The sequence below is a fragment of the Pollicipes pollicipes genome, unplaced genomic scaffold (assembly GCF_011947565.3).
Source record: "Pollicipes pollicipes isolate AB1234 unplaced genomic scaffold, Ppol_2.1 Scaffold_4002;HRSCAF=4701_pilon_pilon_pilon, whole genome shotgun sequence".
Taxonomy (NCBI): Eukaryota; Metazoa; Arthropoda; class Thecostraca; order Pollicipedomorpha; family Pollicipedidae; genus Pollicipes; species Pollicipes pollicipes.
In genome coordinates, this window is record NW_023596420.1 from 3,424,403 (window position 1) to 3,444,055 (window position 19,653).

A 19,653-nucleotide genomic window follows, 5' to 3' on the forward strand; every position below is an offset into this window, starting at 1 on the left:
AACGGCGATTTTGCAGTGGAACCAATCCCGTAAATATCGGTGGAAACTTGATCCCATGTTCTTAGTTAGGCCACGGACCGTACCCAAACGGTTTCACAAGAGCGCGTGACGTCACGTCGTTGGAAACCAAGGTCCCGGGGGACCACCGCTCAACCACAGCCAACACACGGACTCTGATATTTAGACTATATTGTTACCTGATCCGACACAACAGACACCAGTTCTGACCTCTGAGGTCACATCCCCGCCTCTGAGGTCACACGGCAGCACAGGGCGGCGGCGGCCGATCACCGGCCCGCCGCCGGGGCCGTGGCACACGCGCCCAGTACTATGCAGTATGTACACCCGCTCGGCGTCGTCGACGCCGTCAGCGGCCGCCGACTCAGCGGTCCACCTCGCCGAATACGACGTCCAGCGTACCTGTAACAGAGTGGCCCCGGTCAGCAGGCGCCCAACACCGCGCGACACACGCCATCGTACACGGAAACAGCGCCGATGGGCGGCGACAGCGACGGCAGGATTGTGGATATCTGTCTAACCATGCTCAACTGACCCGACAGCACGACACACAAGTCTCACGTGCGCATCACTGGCGTGTTGCGGGATCGATACATCGTCGTAATGCCGTCCGCTAATCCCTTCACGCAGAAAAAAAGCAAACCAGCATATTCGGGAAGCTTTACCAGATAGCGCAGCTTCCCAAATACACAGAATAAGACGGCGGAGAAGAAGCAGCCGATGGGGATGGTAGGCGGCAGCTGTGGTAGACTACGCTTAATTACTGACCTATGATGGCGACAATATCGGCCAGCATGTGGTTCTTGCCGATGTGGTCGATGGCGGCCAGATGGGCGAAGCCGGGCGCCTTGATCTTGCACCTGAAACACGTCGCGGATGTCATCCGTCACTGGCAAGAGGCACAAACCTCACCGCACTCTTGCGCCTCCAGGATGGTCAAGGCCTGACCGCGGGCATCCTTGGAACGGGACCAATCACCCGCAGAAAGGCACGGCTCCGTTGTCCTGCACACGAACACCGACGGTCTCCTGCCAGCCTCACGACCACCAGCGCATGGGCGGGCGCCGCGCCGGCGGCCGCGGCCTGTCCTGACGCATGGACGGGCGCCGCGCCGGCGGCAGCGGCCCGTGCTGACGCATGGGCGGGCGCCGCGCCGGCGGCAGCGGCCCGTCCTGACGCATGGGCGGGCACCGCGCCGGCGGCAGCGGCCCGTCCTGGCGCATGGGCCGGCACCGCGCCGGCGGCAGCGGCCCGTCCTGACGCATGGGCGGGCGCCGCGCCGGCGGCAGCGGCCCGTCCTGACGCATGGGTGGGCGCCGCGCCGGCGGCCGCGGCCTGTCCTGACGCATGGACGGGCGCCGCGCCGGCGGCAGCGGCCCGTGCTGACGCATGGGCGGGCGCCGCGCCGGCGGCAGCGGCCTGTCCTGACGCATGGACGGGCGCCGCGCCGGCGGCAGCGGCCCGTCCTGACGCATGGGCGGGCACCGCGCCGGCGGCAGCGGCCCGTCCTGGCGCATGGGCGGGCACCGCGCCGGCGGCAGCGGCCCGTCTTGACGCATGGGCGGGCGCCGCGCCGACGGCAGCGGCCCGTCCTGACGCATGGGCGGGCACCGCGCCGGCAGCAGCGGCCCGTCCTGACGCGCGCCGCTCACCTGTACGGCTTGCTGGAGCCGTCCGACACCAGGTACACGCCGAACTCGCCCTTGGGCGCCTCGATGGCCGTGTAGGTGGCGCCCGGCGGCACCAAGTAGCCCTGCGTGTACAGCTTGAAGTGGTGGATCAGCGCCTCCATCGATTCCTGCCGGATCCAAAAGGGAGACGTTAATAGCCAATCCTCAGAGACTTGTCACCGAAGCACTACGGGCGTGCCAAGCGGTCGTCAGGGGGGGGGGGGGGGGGGGGGAGCGGGCACAGGCCGGGGCAGGTGACGGAGTCAGCAGAGGCGCGTCAGAGACGTTAGAGGCACGTCCCCAAGCTTCAGAGGCGCGCCGAGGAAAATCAGAGGCGTGTCAAGCCGGCCGTCGGAGACACGCGCAGGGCTCATCACAGTCCTACGCTACGCTACGAAGCCGCCAGAACCAGGCCAGACAGTCACCGGGGGCCCATTCTAAGACGGCCAGTGGCAGCTCACCTTCATCTCAGCGCGGCTGGGCGGCACGATCTTGTGGTCGTCCACCTTGATGTCGCCCGGCGGCATTTTGTTCAGACACTGTTCGATGATGCGCACGGACTGCCGCATCTCCTCCAGCCGGCAGAGGTACCTGTCAGCGGGGCGCCGAGTCAGCTGCGACCGCACCCGGCCGGCCGCCGGGGGTCGGCTAGAGGAGGAGGACGAGGAGGAGGAGGGGAAGGAGGAGGAGGAGGAGGAGGAGCACGAGGAGGAGGAAGCGTCCCCTCCGCTATCCACAGCATGGCCAGCACGCTACGTCGTCCATAGGCCGATGTTTGTGCGCCCAGCAGAGGCTTGAGCAGCATGCAGGCCCCGTGTTGCAGGTGGTGCACCGTGCACATTTCAATTGCTTAATTGTTCAAAGTTTCTGCTGCCAACGAATTTACATTCAAAGGCCAGCTACCCGAGCACCGAAGTTCACGACCTTTCAGGCAGTTCTCCAACGGAGATTAACGTTTCCCTGGTCAGTTGTTGCGCTATATATATATATACATATATATATATATATATATATATATATATATTCACGTCAGTCATCGTTTACGTGTCGTATTCCCTTTGCCACTCACACTACCCGAAAGCACGGTCGACGCGTCTCACCTGTCATAAGTGTCGCCGTTGATGCCGATAGGGATGTCAAAGTCGACCTTGTCGTAGGCGTCGTAAGGCTGCGCCTTGCGCAGATCCCACTCGATGCCCGAGCCACGCAGCATGACACCGCTGGAAACCCGTCGTTCACACAAGCGGCTGGAGTTAGGGGGAGGGCACTTCCTCGTGGTGTCACCAGCAGCGGGGCGTCGCTGACAAGCTCGGTGTCTACCGCGCCGGTCAGCTGAGTGTCGGCATTCTTCCAACGATGACCAGACGCACAACACCGCGATTACTTTACGATCGGTTTGACACGTCAAGCACGCACAACTCATCAGCGCCGCCCTCGCACACGGCGCCGGACTGCCAGCGCGTCTACCGTCACAGCTCCAATCCTGGCCCCGGCCCCGGCCCCGGCCCCAGCCCCGCTCCAGCTCCAGCTCCAGCTCCAGCTCCAGCCCCAGCCCCAGCCCGCCCCAGCCCCGACCCCGGCCCCGGCCCCGGCCCCGGCCCCGGCCCCGGCCCGGCCCCGGCCCCGGCCCCGGCCCCGGCCCCGGCCCCGTCCCAGCCCAGCCGGCCCCGTTCCAGCGTCGGGCGGCAGCTGACCTGAAGCCCCAGTTAAGCGCGTCCTCGGCGGTAACGGTGCCGATGCCGATGGTGCGCTGCATCCACAGCCGGTTGTTGGTCACCACGTCCTCCAGCTCGTCGATGCGCTCGTTGAACTTCGAGAGGAAGTCGTGGATGTCGTCCAGCAGCCCGATCGGCAGGTCCTGCCGGCCGATGGGGCGGTCGGGCGGTGCTGCGCATGAGATGGGATGGAGGCCGCCACGGGCAGGGATGGCGGCGAGCACCATCGTAACAACGGAGCACTGACCAACTCTACGACGAGGTTTCATGCTTAGGAGTGAGGAAAGACGGGTGGACCGACCCTGGTCTGACTCAGGCCACCTACACGTGTCGAGAGCCATTCCGTGTGAAACTGCGGTGAGACTCCAGCTGACCCAATCCCCACCCCCACCCCCTACCACATCTAACTCCAGCCCTGACCTCGAGCGACCTGTGACCTGTGACCTGTCCCCATTCGCCCCACCCTGGGTGGACTCTGACCTGGGAGACGCCGCCCGGTCGGACGTAAGCGGCGTGCATGCGGGCGCCCGAAACACGCTCGTAGAACTCCATCATCTTCTCGCGCTCCTCGAACATCCAGAAGAAGGGCGAGAGCGCGCCGATGTCCAGGATGTGCGTGCAAATGCCCATGATGTGGTTGAGCAGGCGCGTGATCTCGCCAAACATGGCTGCCGGGGTCGGTACAGCATCAGCGGCGCACGGCGAGCACGAGGGGTGACGCAAGGCGAGGGCACGAGGAGGGGCGGCGCAGGACCAGGGGGAGGGGAAGGGAGGGGCAGCGCAGGACGAGGGCGGGGGCAGCTCAGGGCGAGGGGAGGGGAAGGGGGAGGCAGCGCAGGACGAGGGCGGGGGCAGCTCAGGGCGAAGGGGAGGAGAAGGGAGGGCCAGGGCAGGACGACGGCGGGGGCAGCTCAGGGCGAGGGGAGGGGAAGGGGGAGGCAGCGCAGGACGAGGGCGGGGGCAGCTCAGGGCGAGGGGCAGGGGAAGGGAGGGGCAGCGCAGGACACGCCGCGTCAGACCGCTCAGAGTCCGGCGCCGTGACAGTCCAATCTCGGCTGCGCGGTGTCTCTGATGGATGCAGAGCCGTGCCGCGCAGGGGTACGAGACCATGCCCACCGAATACAGGCGTTGCGATCACTTCACGCGTGTCTGGCACGGCCGGACTCACACACACGCCAACGACTAACCCCATTAGACCGGCGCACGCTATTCCGGGTCGATCGAGACCGGCCCGGTCCGGGCGCGTCCACGACATAATCAGAGCGCCACAGCCCATCAGCAAACGTTCGATCGCACCCTCCTCAGCGCCACCGGCGAACGCCGCACCTCCGAACGGCCGGCTGTACCAGACCGACCGCGGCGTATCATAAAGCCTGGCAGTAGTCTGTGCACCCCCCGCCCCCCCCCCCCCCCCCTCCCCTCTCCTCTCCTCTCCTCTCTCTCCTCCTCTCCTCTCCTCTCCTCTCCTCTCCTCTCCTCTCCTCTCCTCTCCTCTCCTCTCCTCTCCTCTCCTCTCCTCCCACCCTCACTCACTGCGGATCCACTTGGCCCGCTCGGGCACGTCGATGCCGAGCAGCTTCTCGACGGCCAGCGAGTAGCACTGCTCATTGCACATCATCGAGACGTAGTCGAGCCGGTCGAAGTACGGCAGCGCCTGCGTGTACGTCTTGTACTCGATGAGCTTCTCGGTGCCGCGGTGTAACAGGCCGATGTGTGGGTCAGCCCGCAGCACCGTCTGGCGGCAGAGCCCAGCGGCGATTGTCACGGGAGTGACACGGAGCGGTGAGGCGTGGTGCGGCGGGTGTGCCGGAGCGCCATCAGGTCATGAACGTGCCGGGGCGCCATCAGGTCACGAACGTGCCAGGACGCTATCAGGTCATGAATGTGCCGGAGCGACAACAGGTCAAAAATGTGCCGGAGCGCCATCAGGTCACGAACGTGCCGGGGCGCCATCAAGTCGCGAACGTGCTGGGGCGCCATCAGGTCACAAACGTGCCGGGGCGCCATCAGGGCACGAAAGTGCCAGGGCGCCGACAGGTCACGAAAGTGCAAGGGCGCCGAGACAGGTCACGAATGTGCTGGAGCGCCAACAGGTCACGAATCACCGTCTCGGCGCATTCGTTACCTTACCTGACACAGGGCGCTGAAGTCAACACGACAACAGCGCAGCCCGGCTACCAGTCCCGGTCCCGCTATGGCGGGGCTGCGGCGCGGGAAGGGGGGGGGGCGAGACTAACCTCTCCCTCGAGCTGCAGCACCAGCCGCAGCACACCGTGCGCCGCCGGGTGCTGCGGGCCGAAGTTCAGCTGCATCATGTGGATCTTTTTGACCTGCGGCTCCACGTGCTGGTTGAAGTCGGGCCGCTTCCAGACGACGTCGTCGTCGCCCGTGGTGATGACCGTCTTCTCGAACGGCTGCATGAACTTGGCGTCCGGGTACCAGCGTTTGGCGCCGCGGGCCGGGCTGCCGCCAGGTGGGAGGCGGGGTACACGTCACAGGGTCGCCGGCAGGGACATGACGAGCAGACGTGGATGGCTCGTGTCAGCCGGGGGTGCTTACACAAACAGTGGAAAAAGTTGGTCACTGATGCGAGCATGCGAGGAGTTCCGCACACTATCTGTTCTGTTCTGATCTGTTCAGGACGCAGGTCATAAGTGGCAACTTTTCTTTGTGCACATTAACGTATCAAGACAAATCAACCGTGGCTCCAAATTGCCTACGACATTTGGTGGAATAGGTTTAAAAGCTTCGTCGGCACAAAGAGTTGGTGTGGCCTGGGCTCCGCCGGTTTTTCGAACCCATGTTTCCAACAAAACCACAGATTCGTTTCAAACCTGCCAACAGCTGGCTGACAACTTCAGCCTCCTAGCATGCCAGGCCAATGCCCTGTGATTTCGTGCTCAAAGCTATGCATGGCGGAAATGTCAACAACTGTCCTTCCCCGACGCCTCTTCAACTCTGAGTGAGATAGCTCTTCTTGTCCGGCCGTTTGTAAGGTATGGAATGGGATAACACCATAAACGTCATCAATGCTTGGGAACTTTGCTTAAGGACTGATCTGATCACATCCCTATAGTTTTGTTAGACCAGGTCACAACCCCATGACATCACATGCCACCAATAGCAGAGTTGGGTCAATGTTGGTCAGCATCACATAAGGTCAAACTGAAGTCAGGGCAACCCACAAAACTCTCCAAAGCACTGTTCATAGGCCTGAATTCATCTATATAGTATAGCTTACCTGGCCATAACAGCAGATGACTTAACATTCAGCAGAGCCCTGGAGAGGTTCAAGGGACTAGCCGCAATCAGCTTGGCCATATTGCCCGCCATGGCTCCGGTGGAGAAGGTAGTGCAACAACACCCTACCCTGAAATGAAAACCCAGTGCATTGTTAATGCTCTTAAGGAAATCAAAAATATCATCTGCAGTGTACCACAGCAATAAATCACCACACACATCACAACAGATATGCATTTTGTGAGGCACCCTGGTGATAAAGTGCTGAGCATGCTGATCTTGTGACAAAAGCAGTGGGTTCAATGTTTGATGCCCACTCACACAAAGTATCCCCTCCCTCCCCTGCCCCTCTCCCCACCCCACCCCACAGGCAAAGTAAGTGCCCTGTCACAGCCATTTACAGCTGCTGCATTTTCAACTGCCATTTGATGGTTCACTCTAGTAGATAAACATCCATAGCTATTTGGCTAGCAGGTGCATGTAAGCACATCTAACAGTCTGGAACCCTTCTGTGTTAAATTTGACACCCAATGCAGTAATTAACAACAGATTGATCTGAAATTATCAATGTATGTTGTGTCACAGAGCAGGTTAATTTCAGGTGGGCCCAGATAAAAATTTACTCCTATTTGGCTAGCAAATTGGTGCAAGCATGTCTAATAGTTCAGAATCCTCACATGTCAAAGCCAGCATTCACACAATAGGAAATAAGAGGTTGGCCTAATATAATCATTGTTATTAATACAGCAGTGTGTTTAACTCTGTTGGATGCTACCACTTCCATTTTCCTCCTTTGGAAGTGTCTTGAAGGTGTTCATCTTCTTTGTTTGTGTTTGACTAACTTTGTGAAAGGAAATGGGCAGTTTTGTGTGGCTATGAAGTCAGATCTCTCCCCACATCCCTACAAGACAAAAAGTTCTTCCCAGCCACAGCAGAATTTCATGATATGACAAAAGCTTGCTCATGCGGTTAGTGTTTCACCGCCATCAAATACAGTGGAAGGCAGTGAAATGAAATTGTGTGAAATAAAGTGAAGTGAAGTGATGCGAAGCCAAATGAGAGTGAAACGAAGTAAAGTACAGTGAAGAAAGATGAAGGAAACATACTTCCCCTCACCATTGACATGGCATTCCCACCAAACAGCTGAGACCCTCCCTCCCCCCCCCCCCCCCTGTTATCCTTTTGCTTACTTCATCCGCCCAGGCTTACTGCTATTATAAAAATTGCCGCACACTTAACATGATCTTCCTTTTCAATACTTCCCATTGAATTGTAATCACCTGACAGAAAAGCTAAGTAGTGGCATCAGACTCACGGCACTTTGGTAACTCTGCATGCCACATTGGAAAATTTGTACTTTGCTATCATGAACTTGTTTGAAATTTCCATGAATATCTCTGAAACATTTCCATTGTAATTTTCCTTTTGTTTAAGTGACACACATTTGACATTTGGTCATAGAAAATGCCAGATGGCAAATGCACACTTCTTGACATCATGTGTTAAAAAAGACATCAAACTAGCCTAGCTCACATTCCACATACTGGGCACAGCTCTTAATATTTGGAGCATGCTGATGGAATTACTATGCTTCATAGCATTGTGACCAACATCATTTGAAGATAAATGCCCCCCCCCCCCCCCCCCCACCTTCATGAAATGCCTGTGTTTTCTATTCCCAGCACCTTTTTGGCAGGTTGTCTTTAAAAATGACATATCAGACCAAGGTAAAAGTATGGTGCCTAGCTGAAATTAACAAATAAGGCACTTGGGAGTTGGTCACCATAGAATGATCACCTTAGTTTGTCATCATTTGTATTGTGAAAGACACTTCAAAAACAGAAAGGTGGCATCCACAACAAGTTGCACCACCAAAACAGGACACATTTAAAAACCAGGTACTTTAGTTGGTAAATGTTCCTTATCCATGACAAAATTGAGAGCATGTGCATATAATAGCTTTCTTTATTCACCAGTGCATTCTATTGTCATATTATGTTAAAAATCTCTAAGCATTTGTTCATCAATAGCTATGTTCATCAACAGCTATGTTCATCAATACCTGAATTTGTACCAATGAATTTACAAACATTAAAGCTGAATGTTTAGCACATCTTAGACTCTCTCATCTTTTCACATGCCACACCCACTCAATTTCATATGTAAATTGTGTTATGGTTCACATACTTAATACATACAACATAGAACATAAAAGCTGAATGTTTAGCATGTCTTAAGCTCTCTTGTCTTTCCACACACCACACACACTAAATCTCATGTTAATTGTTATTTTTTATGTAATTTAACATCAATATTATATTTTTATCTAGCTTTTACAAAAAAGCAGAGTGCAGTGCTAAAACTCAACTTAAGAAGTGGTCCACATTTGCATTGAGTTTTGATCTGATGTAGTGTGTTAAAGGTCATTTGCTGCAGTCCACAGCCCTGTCTTTCTTAAGATCTTAACCCCTCCAGATTATTAGCTGCACATCCATGAATGTGTGCACTCCATTTCCAGGGACTATTTCAAGGCCACCCAGGCATCAATGACACCATAACATCATTCAAATCCTGTCATTCTATTAGTCATGCAGCAATCCAGGCTAATAAAAAATACAATTACCGACTTGTTTATATCTGATATTGCTGAGCATGATTTTCCAGATAACAGTTGTCAATTGGCTCTGCATCATTGTTGTCCAAGGAATGATATAATCTTTTTTGTTGTTGTTGATTTGTGTTTTCAGGCGAGCCGACTGCAGTGGTCATTTGGTGCCCAGGTATGATATAATCAAACAATGAAATTGTTAAGCACTTTTACTACACAGAGAAAATGTGTTGTGTAAAACAGTCTCTTGCACTTCTAAGTATACAAGCTATAAGTGAGCTTTTATCATATCTGAAGTGTGCTTCACCATCTAAAAATGTAGAACATTCCCTTGAACTAAAGGTATTTTGCTGATGACTCAAAATGAAGATAGTAAAAGAGAATGTAATGAAAGGTAAGCTAATAAAGGTTAATTAAGATGTAGGTAACCATTTTTTCCATGTAAACTCAAGCACTCAAATATTTCTTATATTCTTAATGAGATATTACATTAACATAAGCATGTGCTTTGTTTGGCTTAATTGATCAAATGTTGTATGTATAAGATTGTGTAAGGCTTGTTCACTTGTGGAATATACAAAGTAGCTGTCCAGGGATTCATTCTGAAGCACAAACACCCATGAGGACTTTAAAAAATGTAATGGGTTGAATGTAAACACCTGGCTAGGCTGAGAAAAAATCATGGTCAGCTTACAAAACTTCAACACCCTGACCCACCAATTGATCAAATTTGAATACATATGTGAGCAACCAGCAGCACCCTTGAGCCTTGACAACAGTCAGCAGTTAACAATTGTTATGTAATGCTGCACATCTATGCACAGCTTTAAAATAAGCTCACTTATTGCTGTTGGTATACCTTAAAATGAAAGAAACTGCTTAAGACAACACATTTTCTCTGTGCAGTAAATGGGTAACTCTACCTAGACGCGTAGCTCAACACACCGTGTGAAACTTGTTATCAATGTGAAACCTACCAGCTGACATCCCCATCAACAATTTGAAAATACGAATGTTTATCATGTTTTATTTCACCTTTACGGGATAATGTTGATTGCGGTTCAATGAAATAGCAATGCTACACTACCCACCTAAATAAGCAGCCGCCGCACCGAATAAGATCAACCCAGCCTACCACTGAGACCTGCGGTCGCTCTTGCTGAAAGTATTTGTGGCACAATGAGTACGCATATGTGACAAAATGCTGGCAGCACACAACAGCTAAATTTATTTTACCTTGTAGTAGGCCTTTCGTCTTTACTTTGGTCGCTCTAGGCTTTGAAGTATCATATAATCGCTGGATGAAAATTGCTATATAGCAGTTAATTATACTCAAAAACAACATACACAGGTGTAACTGTGGATCAATGCTGCTTTTAAGATGTGAAAACGAGACATACCATGTTTATGCTGAAGCGCGCTATAAACTATGAACGCGGATAAGATCAACGATTTTGAAGATTAAAGGTATCCATGCGAGTGAGGTCTCCAAGGCTGCAAACTGGCTCGTGGCGATGCGTTTCACATCACCTCAAAATATTTATTTTTCAATATTTATTTGGATATGAAAGATAAAGGCATAGCAATACCTCCCAGCTGATTGGCTGAATCTTACGTCATCGAAGGGAGCGCCTGCGCCAAACTGTCAAAGCTAGGGGACCTGTTTGTGACCGATGGTATGAGTAGTTACTGAATCCAGCGAATTTTGGGTAAATATTGCTGGTTTTTACTACATGTTCAAGTTCGTCAGTCGTGGTACGAATCCAAAAAGCTATTCTTGATTGGTAACTTGAAGTTCATTCTCGACAAAAAATGGCGCATCTTATCCTCGTAACTTGTTTACATTTTGGAGCACGCTGCCCACTTTTCTCAGCAGCAGAGTAGCGCGTGTGTTAGTTGAGGGCTGCGTCTGGGTGAGAATTTCCGTGCTGAATGGGCTGCATATATGTGTCCTTGTGGTTGTATGTTCCTCTCGAAAATGGCCTTACCTGAAACTATGATGCACGTAAGAGGAAATATGGTGTCAAATTTCTTGAGCCGGAAATGGAACATAATCTTCATCGGGATAAAGATTTCTAGCGTCATTACATTGAAGGGACAGACAAGATTGCCCCTGATGTTATCAATATTTATTGATTAAATGCCCATGCCTCATATTTGATATTTCTATTCACATTTCAATCTGTGGTGATCACTAAGTTTAGCTTATATTCAGGTTTACAGTCTCTAGTTTATTTATTTATGGGGAATACACATTGAGATGCCCTTGGAATCACTGTGTATGAAATGGCGAAGCAATCTTTGTGTATGCATCTTGAGGTGCATGAGCACATGCATTAAGCCTATTTAAACCATGGCTTTGCACCTTAGTTACAGCTTTTATAATTGTTGAAATGGTGGTATTGCAATTTATTATGGTATGTGGGCCAATGTAGTGTCTTCATCTTGTGTTTTCCACATAAATTACTTTAAATTTTATTGTGAAGGTGGTTCCCAAGCATAGTGTGATGTACTCAGTGCTTCTTATTTGGTAGGGTAGCATCAGAAAGATGGTTTTGTAACACTGGTAATTGTATTGAAATTGTGGCAAGGAATGTGACTATACTATACAGGATAATATATGATATTTATGAGCAGTTAATAAAACTTGGTTTCTTTCCAAAAGCAGGGAATATGCTTCAAATCAGGACTAGGATGAGAATGAAATTGTGCATGTCATTTTAGTTAGTGGTAGGGTTTGCATAACAGTATCATTCAAAAGCATGTTCTTTGGTGAGTAGTATAGTAGGCACAGCAGCAGCCTTGTGCTGTTACTAAGATTAGAAACATTTTTTTCCACATTAAATGATAGTTGTGTGGAACCTGTACTTTATTTTCTTCATTTTATGGGCCCTGATGCCATGGTCAAACATGGCACCAGACTTGTAAGTACGAGCATAATAGCTTTTGGATTTTAGAGCCCCATATCCTCACCAAGCACCATGTTAAAAATAAAACTTTTCAGTCATTATAACATGACACATGAATATCTCATGCAGCAGAAAGGCAATATTGGTTGTGAGTAGTTAGTGGGTTTTAAGGGTGCATCAAGTGTAGTGTTCATTTGTGCCACTTATGGCTTAAGTTGATGCATATCTAGATGAATGAACAATGAGCAATGAGGTAGTCAGTGGGTTTTAAGGGTGCATCAAGTGTAGTGTTCATTTTTGCCACATATGGCTCAAGTTGATGCATATCTAGATAAATCAACAATGAGCATTTGTACCAGCCCAAATAACAAATAACTTAACATTGATTTATACTGTCAAGTTAAGCTGACAAGACATGTTTGGGCTGTTCCATCTCATTCCATGTTATGATTTAAGCCATGCAGGTTTCAGTTAAAAGCATTGATAACTGAACTGTGGTCTGGTATATTGTCTGCTCATCCTGCATAGCTACCTTTGGTGGTGTTATGTCAAAAGCAGAATAAAATTTGACAAACTAGTTTTTAATGAATTCATATCTAGCTGAGAAGTTGTTTCCAGTTTCCCTTTACATCCAGAATCACTCAAGCTCACTCCAAGTATGAACAGATCCAGAAGTCAAAGATGTAACAACTTCAATGTTGATTGATTTTCCATGGGCAATTTTAAACATTTTTATGACATTCTCATGCATTCCATACAAGATGTGGGTCACAGGATCATTCAACATTTAGCCTATATAGAAATATTTAGTTATCATTTGCAGCCAGGAATCTTGTCAGACCCAGAATGGCATATCAAGGATTTTAGGGCATCTGTAAACAATACACAAATATTTCTACCAAATGGAGAAAACAGGGCTGTATATTTGTTGTTTATTGATGTTTCAGGATATGAAATGGGCCATTGATGAGTTTTCAAGTGCTTACTGTGGCCTTACTGTTTGATCAATCTACCACATGTTTGTCAATTAATATTTGATGCAGTCATGCATCAGGTTTAAATAGAAATATGTTTGCATGGTTCAAATATATTCAAACGCATTGCAATCCAGGGCTCAATCAAAGCTATGGTAAACCAGGTGCTGTGGACTGCTCAGAGACTGTGTTTGCATCTGTCACATGTCATGTCACATTCAGATGCAGATGTTATTTGATTGAGCTGTCAAACATACAGTGGAATGCAGCACACATTCTTTATCATGTTCTGTAAAAATTAAGCCATGATTTTTTATCATGATTGGTGACAAGAAAGACCAAGTGAATAGATCCAGTTGTGGGCCTCATCCCATGCCAAGTTACATAAAATCATCTGAAGTCAATTAGGGTCACCCTTTCCAAAAGTCAAGGATCCATGAATTTCAACTCTATGAATTAATCAAAGAAATGTTTTTTGTGTTTTGGGCACAATATTGAAAATATTGCAAAAAATTGATGAACAGAAGCTGCCACATGCACTGAATGATGTGAATTATGGTTGAGGTTTCAAAAGCATAAATTACATGTCACTTTGCCACCCATTATCTGTGGATGGCTGTGAGTCATTAGTGAGTCATTGCTCATGGGTTATGGTTAGTGTTGTAGTATTTCCATTCAGGCATTTACATTGATTGTCATCACATGCTTGTGCTCCTGGCATTGATGCACTGATGGCTGGGAGTTTGACACAAATTTGTGGTGATGATTGTCTGGTCTGCAGAATCATACTGTTTAATTCATAGGGTTGTCAGCACAACTGACCAAGCCATAACCTGTGTTTGTGCTGATTGGCGTATGGTTGCTTTTGGTAACCTGGTACATTGTGTGCAGGTACAATGGACCCCCCTTCCCCCCCCCCCAAGCCTTCAAGCCTTGGTGATGGAGTCCTGTGGATTGTTTTTGGTCATCATCCATATGGTAAATGTTAAGTTCACTGAAAGTTGGTGGGTTTATCCCTATGGTCCTCTAATTCCTGCACCCCTGTTCATATGCTCACCATGACAGAGACAGGAACACAAAATCACTATTTGAAATAAGGAAAATCTCATCATCAAGAATGTCATATTTCATGATGTTTCATGCTCACAAGATGTGTAGAAATGCTCAAAGTTCAGCCTCTGTAGCAAGCAGCATCATGCATCTTGTGTTTCCAAAGTTAGTCCCAGTTGTGGTAAGACATACTGGGAGCTATGAAGCTCCATCCAGCGAACTTCAACGTACCTGGCTGGCTGGTTGAGTGTGGCACCCTCAGGTGGGGATAAGTTTGAATTCCTGAGACCTCAAACACTAAGTGAGCTATGGATGTCAAATTTACATGACAGGGTAGGCTTGCATTTGAGCTAATTTGTTTCAAATTTCCATATCCCTAGGTCATCATCTTGCGTTTTATGAGGTCAAACAATGCCAAACTCATTGTTGGGCTGCTAAAGTGCCCTCATACCCCCTCATTGAACATCCTGTAACCTGATCTTTCTAAGCAAAAGTCACTGGTGGTCATTGGTGGTGGTGGTGGTCATTTTAGGTTAGTGATGTTATTTGGCCCTCTGGAGATTGAGTTTGTCAAGAACCTTTGTTGATGTCTTGCTATCTTAATTAAAATTCAAGCCAAGGAATACACATGCTGCTATGCTCCTAAAAGCAGAAGGCTCATCAGGGTCATTTTAGGTCAGTGACTTCTTGCCTTCATGAAGCCAAAATGTGTAGATGGTTAGATAAGATAGGATGTGTTCTGCAGCAAATACATTTTGCTCTCTGTGTGACCTCCAACTCTGATGCAAGGTTGATGGAACTAGTTGTCCACATATACTTAATATTCTTATTGTCCTAAAAACCATGTCAAGGGCACGTCCCAAAGAGAAGCATGTGCGTTGATGTGGAGACGTGTACTCGTCGAACACTTCGTTGTCGCATCAGACATCATATTTTTATGTGACACGAGCCACCGCCTCGCCACACTTCACCTCAAAAATGCGGAGAACTCGAGACCTTCTATGGATAAGCCGCTGTAAGGCTTCCTAAAACAAGGAACAACTTCTTTAAGCATTCTTCCCAAAGCACTCCTGCGTGTGGCTTTGAGCCGCCGTGACCCCGTTAACTCAGAATTAGTGGCATTGAGCCTCCATCCATGCACTCTAGCCAATGGGGAATTCATGCTTGGGAATGACTGATCGTGGATTCTCGGCGATGGATCTGTATCAACTCCATCGGACTTTATGTCCCAATTACCTCAGGGCATGTCAGTGTACCACCCTGATTGCGAGACATACTTTGTGCAACAGGAACAGCACGTGGCTTCTTAAGTTCAAACAGTCTCTGCTTGTGCACAAAGCATATTTTCCAACACTGCATACTCACAGATTGGCTGTTGTTTGTTGCTTGACTGTTCCATGCTACCGCGACATGAACTTGTCCGTATTATGCTGTGATAAGCTTTGTGCCCATGCATTTATACTGCATACTTTGCCGGACTATGTGTTTATTTTGATGCATTTCGTAACATCTGCGTCAACCGCCGCGCGTCTGGGAAACCAGAGATACGGGATTCGATTCCCTGCGGTGCCCGCCCTCCCTGCCAGGGTGAGAGGCAGGCGACGCCATATAGCCTCAGCATCTGGGTGCGTCGTAAAGCCCCAATCACAACAACAATGATGCATTCCATGTTGTACTACCATATTGTAACATCGCATTTTCTGGGATTTCCATTAGGCATCTATGATAAGAGCATCATCGCCTGGTTTTTAGAAGCTCATCGTTGCCGATAGGTTGTCTTAACAACTTAACAACAACCGCACTTAACAACAAAACCTCGATTTCATAATAGCAAAAAACTGTCAAATTATCTTCAGGGAGTAGCCTGACATTGACATGTGTTGTAAGGCAACCTTTTGACGCCAACTAGAGCACTTTAAACAGGGCGAGTTACAGAACAGAACAGAACAGAACAGAACGAGTTACAGTGCAGCACAACAAGTATTGGGCGGTTTTATGTGCATCAGCTGTCAGCTTATAGAAGCCGCAGCACGCCGGCCGTCACAGCGGCGCTCGCGGCACGGCGCGGGTGGCTGAAAACAGCGCACTGCTGCGAGTGTGGCCGTCTCATAAGCGACGGCCGCGCCTTGGATCGGCCTTGGGTCGGTAGGGTACCGATCTCCAGCCCGTGATCAATAGGGCGGCTGTTAGCGTCCAGTCCGGTGCCGGGTGGCGGGAGCTGACCGCGAACCGCCTGCCGCGCCGTGCCGCGCCGACCCGCGCCGCCCCGGCGCGCCGCTCCGCCCCGCGCACCTGTTTGTGCGGATCGGGTCGGAAGACGGGCTGTCGGCCTACCGCCGGACGGTGGAGTGCGCGCTGCGGAGAGCGGACTGATCAGAACTGGGAAGTGTCGATATGGATTTCTTCAGTTGTATTTTTCCTCGCAGTGTGGGCGGGTAATACGCTTCGGAAGCCTGCATCATGCCATTGATTAGATTAACGGAGATGGGAGCGGACGAACTTCTTTTGCTGCTGGCTTTGTTAATGGTTGCCGGAACAGATCCGCGTATACGGGTTGTGGCGTTCTGTAGCTGGCGTGTAGCTGAGTGAGTAGTCTTTACTCTCCGCGATACGCCAATGGGCTGGAAGTGTTACCTGAATCGGTGGCAGGTCGTTTGACAGTGGCGCCGTCTTCCACGCAGGGTGTCAGCTGTTGAGGCGGTGCCGTGCGCCGTGCTTTCTCTGCACCGGACGGTACTTGCCGTTCGCCTGCTGGCGTAGGCCTGAGCAGCCGCCGCCGCGCTATCCCTGCACCGGACGGTACCTGCCGGTCATCTGCCGCCGTGGGCCTGAGCAGCCGTCGCGCCGCGCCGCCGGCCTCGTCATGGGCACCTTCCTGGACAAGCCCAAGACGGACAAGCACACGGAGTCGGGTGCTGGCAACGGACTGCGCTTCGCACTGGCCTCTGAGCAGGGATGGCGCACCGAGATGGAGGACGCGCACAGCGCCGTGACGGGCGTCAGCGAGCAGCTGCCCGAGTGGTCGTTCTTCGCTGTGTTTGACGGCCACGCCGGCTCCAAAGTGTCGGCGTTCTGTGCTGAGACAATGCTCGCGCACATCCTGCAGAGCGAGGAGCTGCAGCCGGAGCGGCTGCGCCGGCTGGCGGCCGACGAGCCGGCGCTGGCCGACAGCGTGCGCGCCGGCCTCGTGTCCGGCTTCCTGCGGCTCGATGACGACATGCGCGGCGAGCTCGACGTCGAGACGGACAAGTCGGGCTCGACGGCCGTCTGCGCGCTGGTCTCGCCCACGCACGTGTTCGTCGCCAACTGCGGCGACTCGCGTGCGCTCATGTGCCGCCGCGGCCAGATCGCGTTCAGCACCACCGACCACAAGCCGATGAACCCGGCCGAGCGAGAGCGGATCGAACGCGCTGGCGGCAACGTCATGATCCAGCGCGTCAACGGCTCGCTGGCCGTCTCGCGCGCGCTCGGCGACTACGACTACAAGAACGTGCACGGCAAGGGACAGTGTGAGCAGCTGGTGTCGCCCGAGCCAGAGGTGTACGTCGAGAAGCGGCAGCCCGACGACGAGTTCCTCGTGCTGGCTTGCGACGGCGTCTGGGACGTGTTCGATAACGCAGACTTGTGCCACTTCGTGCGCTCGCGGTTAAGGGTGACGGACAAGCTGGACGACGTGGCCAACCAGGTGCTCGACACGTGTTTCTACAAGGTGAGAGGGTCGCGAAGTGGATGGCTCGAAGCACGGACGTCGGGCGTGGATCGTGCAGGTGTAACGGGCGTGCACTGAACAGCAGCGGGACTCGGGGCCCCTGCTGGTTCAATGATTGGGTTCTGTGCAGTTTTCCGCGGAATATGCCGCCTATGCTGTTGTCCGTGCATCCCTCGGTGCCAGCGCGGGAAGCCGCACTTGCCCGTCATGCTGTCAGCAGTCAGGTTTTCATGTTTTGGAGGTCTGCACACAGTGATTGCGGTTCCGTTTCCGATCATAACTTGAGTGACATGCTGGCTTGTGGGTTTTCTCCGTGCTGCGCAAGCCGCTTACGCTGTCGCCGTCGCCCACAGGGCAGCAAGGACAACATGAGTACGGTGTTGATCGCGTTCCCGGGCGCGCCCAAAGTGGACCCGGCGGCCGCCGCCCGAGAGGAGGCCATGAAAAACAACCTGGCCAGGGCCATCGAAGGTAACCAGAGATCAGCGACAGACTGGATCTGTGACGGCAGACACGCTGACCAGTCCCTCCCACGTCATCGCGCAGCAAAGAAGGCATACCGTGCCGTGACCTTCACAATCACTGTCGATAACGTTACGAGTTTATCAGTGTTTGGTGAAATTTCGGTATCTGCTCGTCGTATCAACACAGGTAGCGCGTCCAAGTTATCAGTTATCACGCATTCAGGTCGTGCACATCCGGCCTCGAGCCCGTTGCCCCGGTGCGGCCTCTGGCTGATGGGAATCGGTCGTCCGTGGACTGGCGAGACACAGACCGGCGGGGTGGGACGAACGCCTGCCGGGGCTAGCGCATGGAGTAGTGCAGTGACTGATTCGCCAGGCTAGTGAGGGCGGCTTCCACGGCTCCGCTCATGTCGGCCAGAGTGAGGTCACGTCACGGGCAGGCATACAGCGGCATTCTTGAAGCAGAGAGTCTCCGCACCTCGCTTGATCACAACCCCGGACTCTTATTTGACCGTACTGGGTGACTGACAATGTGTTTATGTGTCTTGCCGGCGTTTCTCTTCGGCTTAGGGGTAAGGCTACTGATGTCTTTCAGCCTGGCGGTTTAGTTTTGGTTGTACCGTCTTTATTTTGCAGGCACGTAGCGTTTTACACACTTGGGCATGGCCGTAGGAACGACCGATGTGATCAGAATCTGCTCTCCTCGCTCTCGTCTGTGAAAGCTCACCCCCCGTCCTGCTTTAGGTATATCACGGATTACAATGAGCCGTATATGTAAGGTTGTATCTGAACCTATGGAATGGATGGATTTATGAGACCGGGCTCACACTTATCAGTGTCTGTTGCGTGGGCGCTTACCCCTACCATCCGATAGTGCGATTCTGGGTCAATGGCCAGAGGGTGGTGGCAAAAGTTTAACGCATCGCAATGCTCGGTACGGTCCGTCCTTTCCTCTGACGTCACCTGACCTTAAGCGCGACCATTGCCACCGGCCGCAGGCCATATAGACATACATATGTGTGTATGTATGTATACATATATATATATATATATATATATATATATATATATATATATATATATATATATATTATATACCTTTGTGTATATATATGCATATCTTGCATATATAAATGAAATTTCGGTGTCTGCTCGTCGTAGCAACAGATTGCGTGTGTATGATATTTCTCTCTCTCTCTCTCTCTCTCTCTCTCTACCATCTCTCTTCTTCTCTCTCCTCCTCTCTCTCCCTCTCTCTCCCTCTCTCTCTCTCTCTCTCTCTCTCTCTCATCTCTC

The 19,653-nt window shown here is 51.5% G+C and overlaps 2 protein-coding genes across 3 annotated transcripts in view; one reads left to right on the forward strand and one right to left on the reverse strand.

The window, feature by feature from the left end:
* Window positions 1–216: 216 nt before the first annotated feature.
* On the reverse strand, window positions 217–10,411 carry LOC119093604 (NADH dehydrogenase (ubiquinone) 49 kDa subunit). Its single transcript, XM_037216580.1, has 11 exons — window positions 10,343–10,411; window positions 6,645–6,773; window positions 5,641–5,866; window positions 4,937–5,138; window positions 3,884–4,071; window positions 3,383–3,546; window positions 2,789–2,908; window positions 2,150–2,279; window positions 1,671–1,816; window positions 787–878; window positions 217–420 (listed from the first exon to the last, which is right to left on the reverse strand). Exons 2-11 carry the CDS (start codon window positions 6,734–6,736, stop codon window positions 383–385), a joined length of 1,398 nt encoding a protein of 465 aa, XP_037072475.1. The 5' UTR covers window positions 6,737–6,773; window positions 10,343–10,411; the 3' UTR covers window positions 217–382.
* A 470-nt stretch (window positions 10,412–10,881) lies between these two features.
* The window catches only part of alph (protein phosphatase alphabet), a 14,034-nt gene continuing 5,262 nt past the window's right edge, over window positions 10,882–19,653 (forward strand). Inside the window, exons 1-3 of one of the 2 annotated variants that reach the window (XM_037216154.1) lie at window positions 10,882–10,960; window positions 16,866–17,893; window positions 18,247–18,364. In XM_037216154.1, the coding sequence (XP_037072049.1) occupies window positions 17,048–17,893; window positions 18,247–18,364 (964 nt within the window). In that variant the 5' untranslated portion in view covers window positions 10,882–10,960; window positions 16,866–17,047. Of the gene's footprint in view, window positions 10,961–11,084; window positions 11,165–16,865; window positions 17,894–18,246; window positions 18,365–19,653 lie in introns of those variants that run through there. The other variant, XM_037216153.1, reaches the window with a different exon arrangement.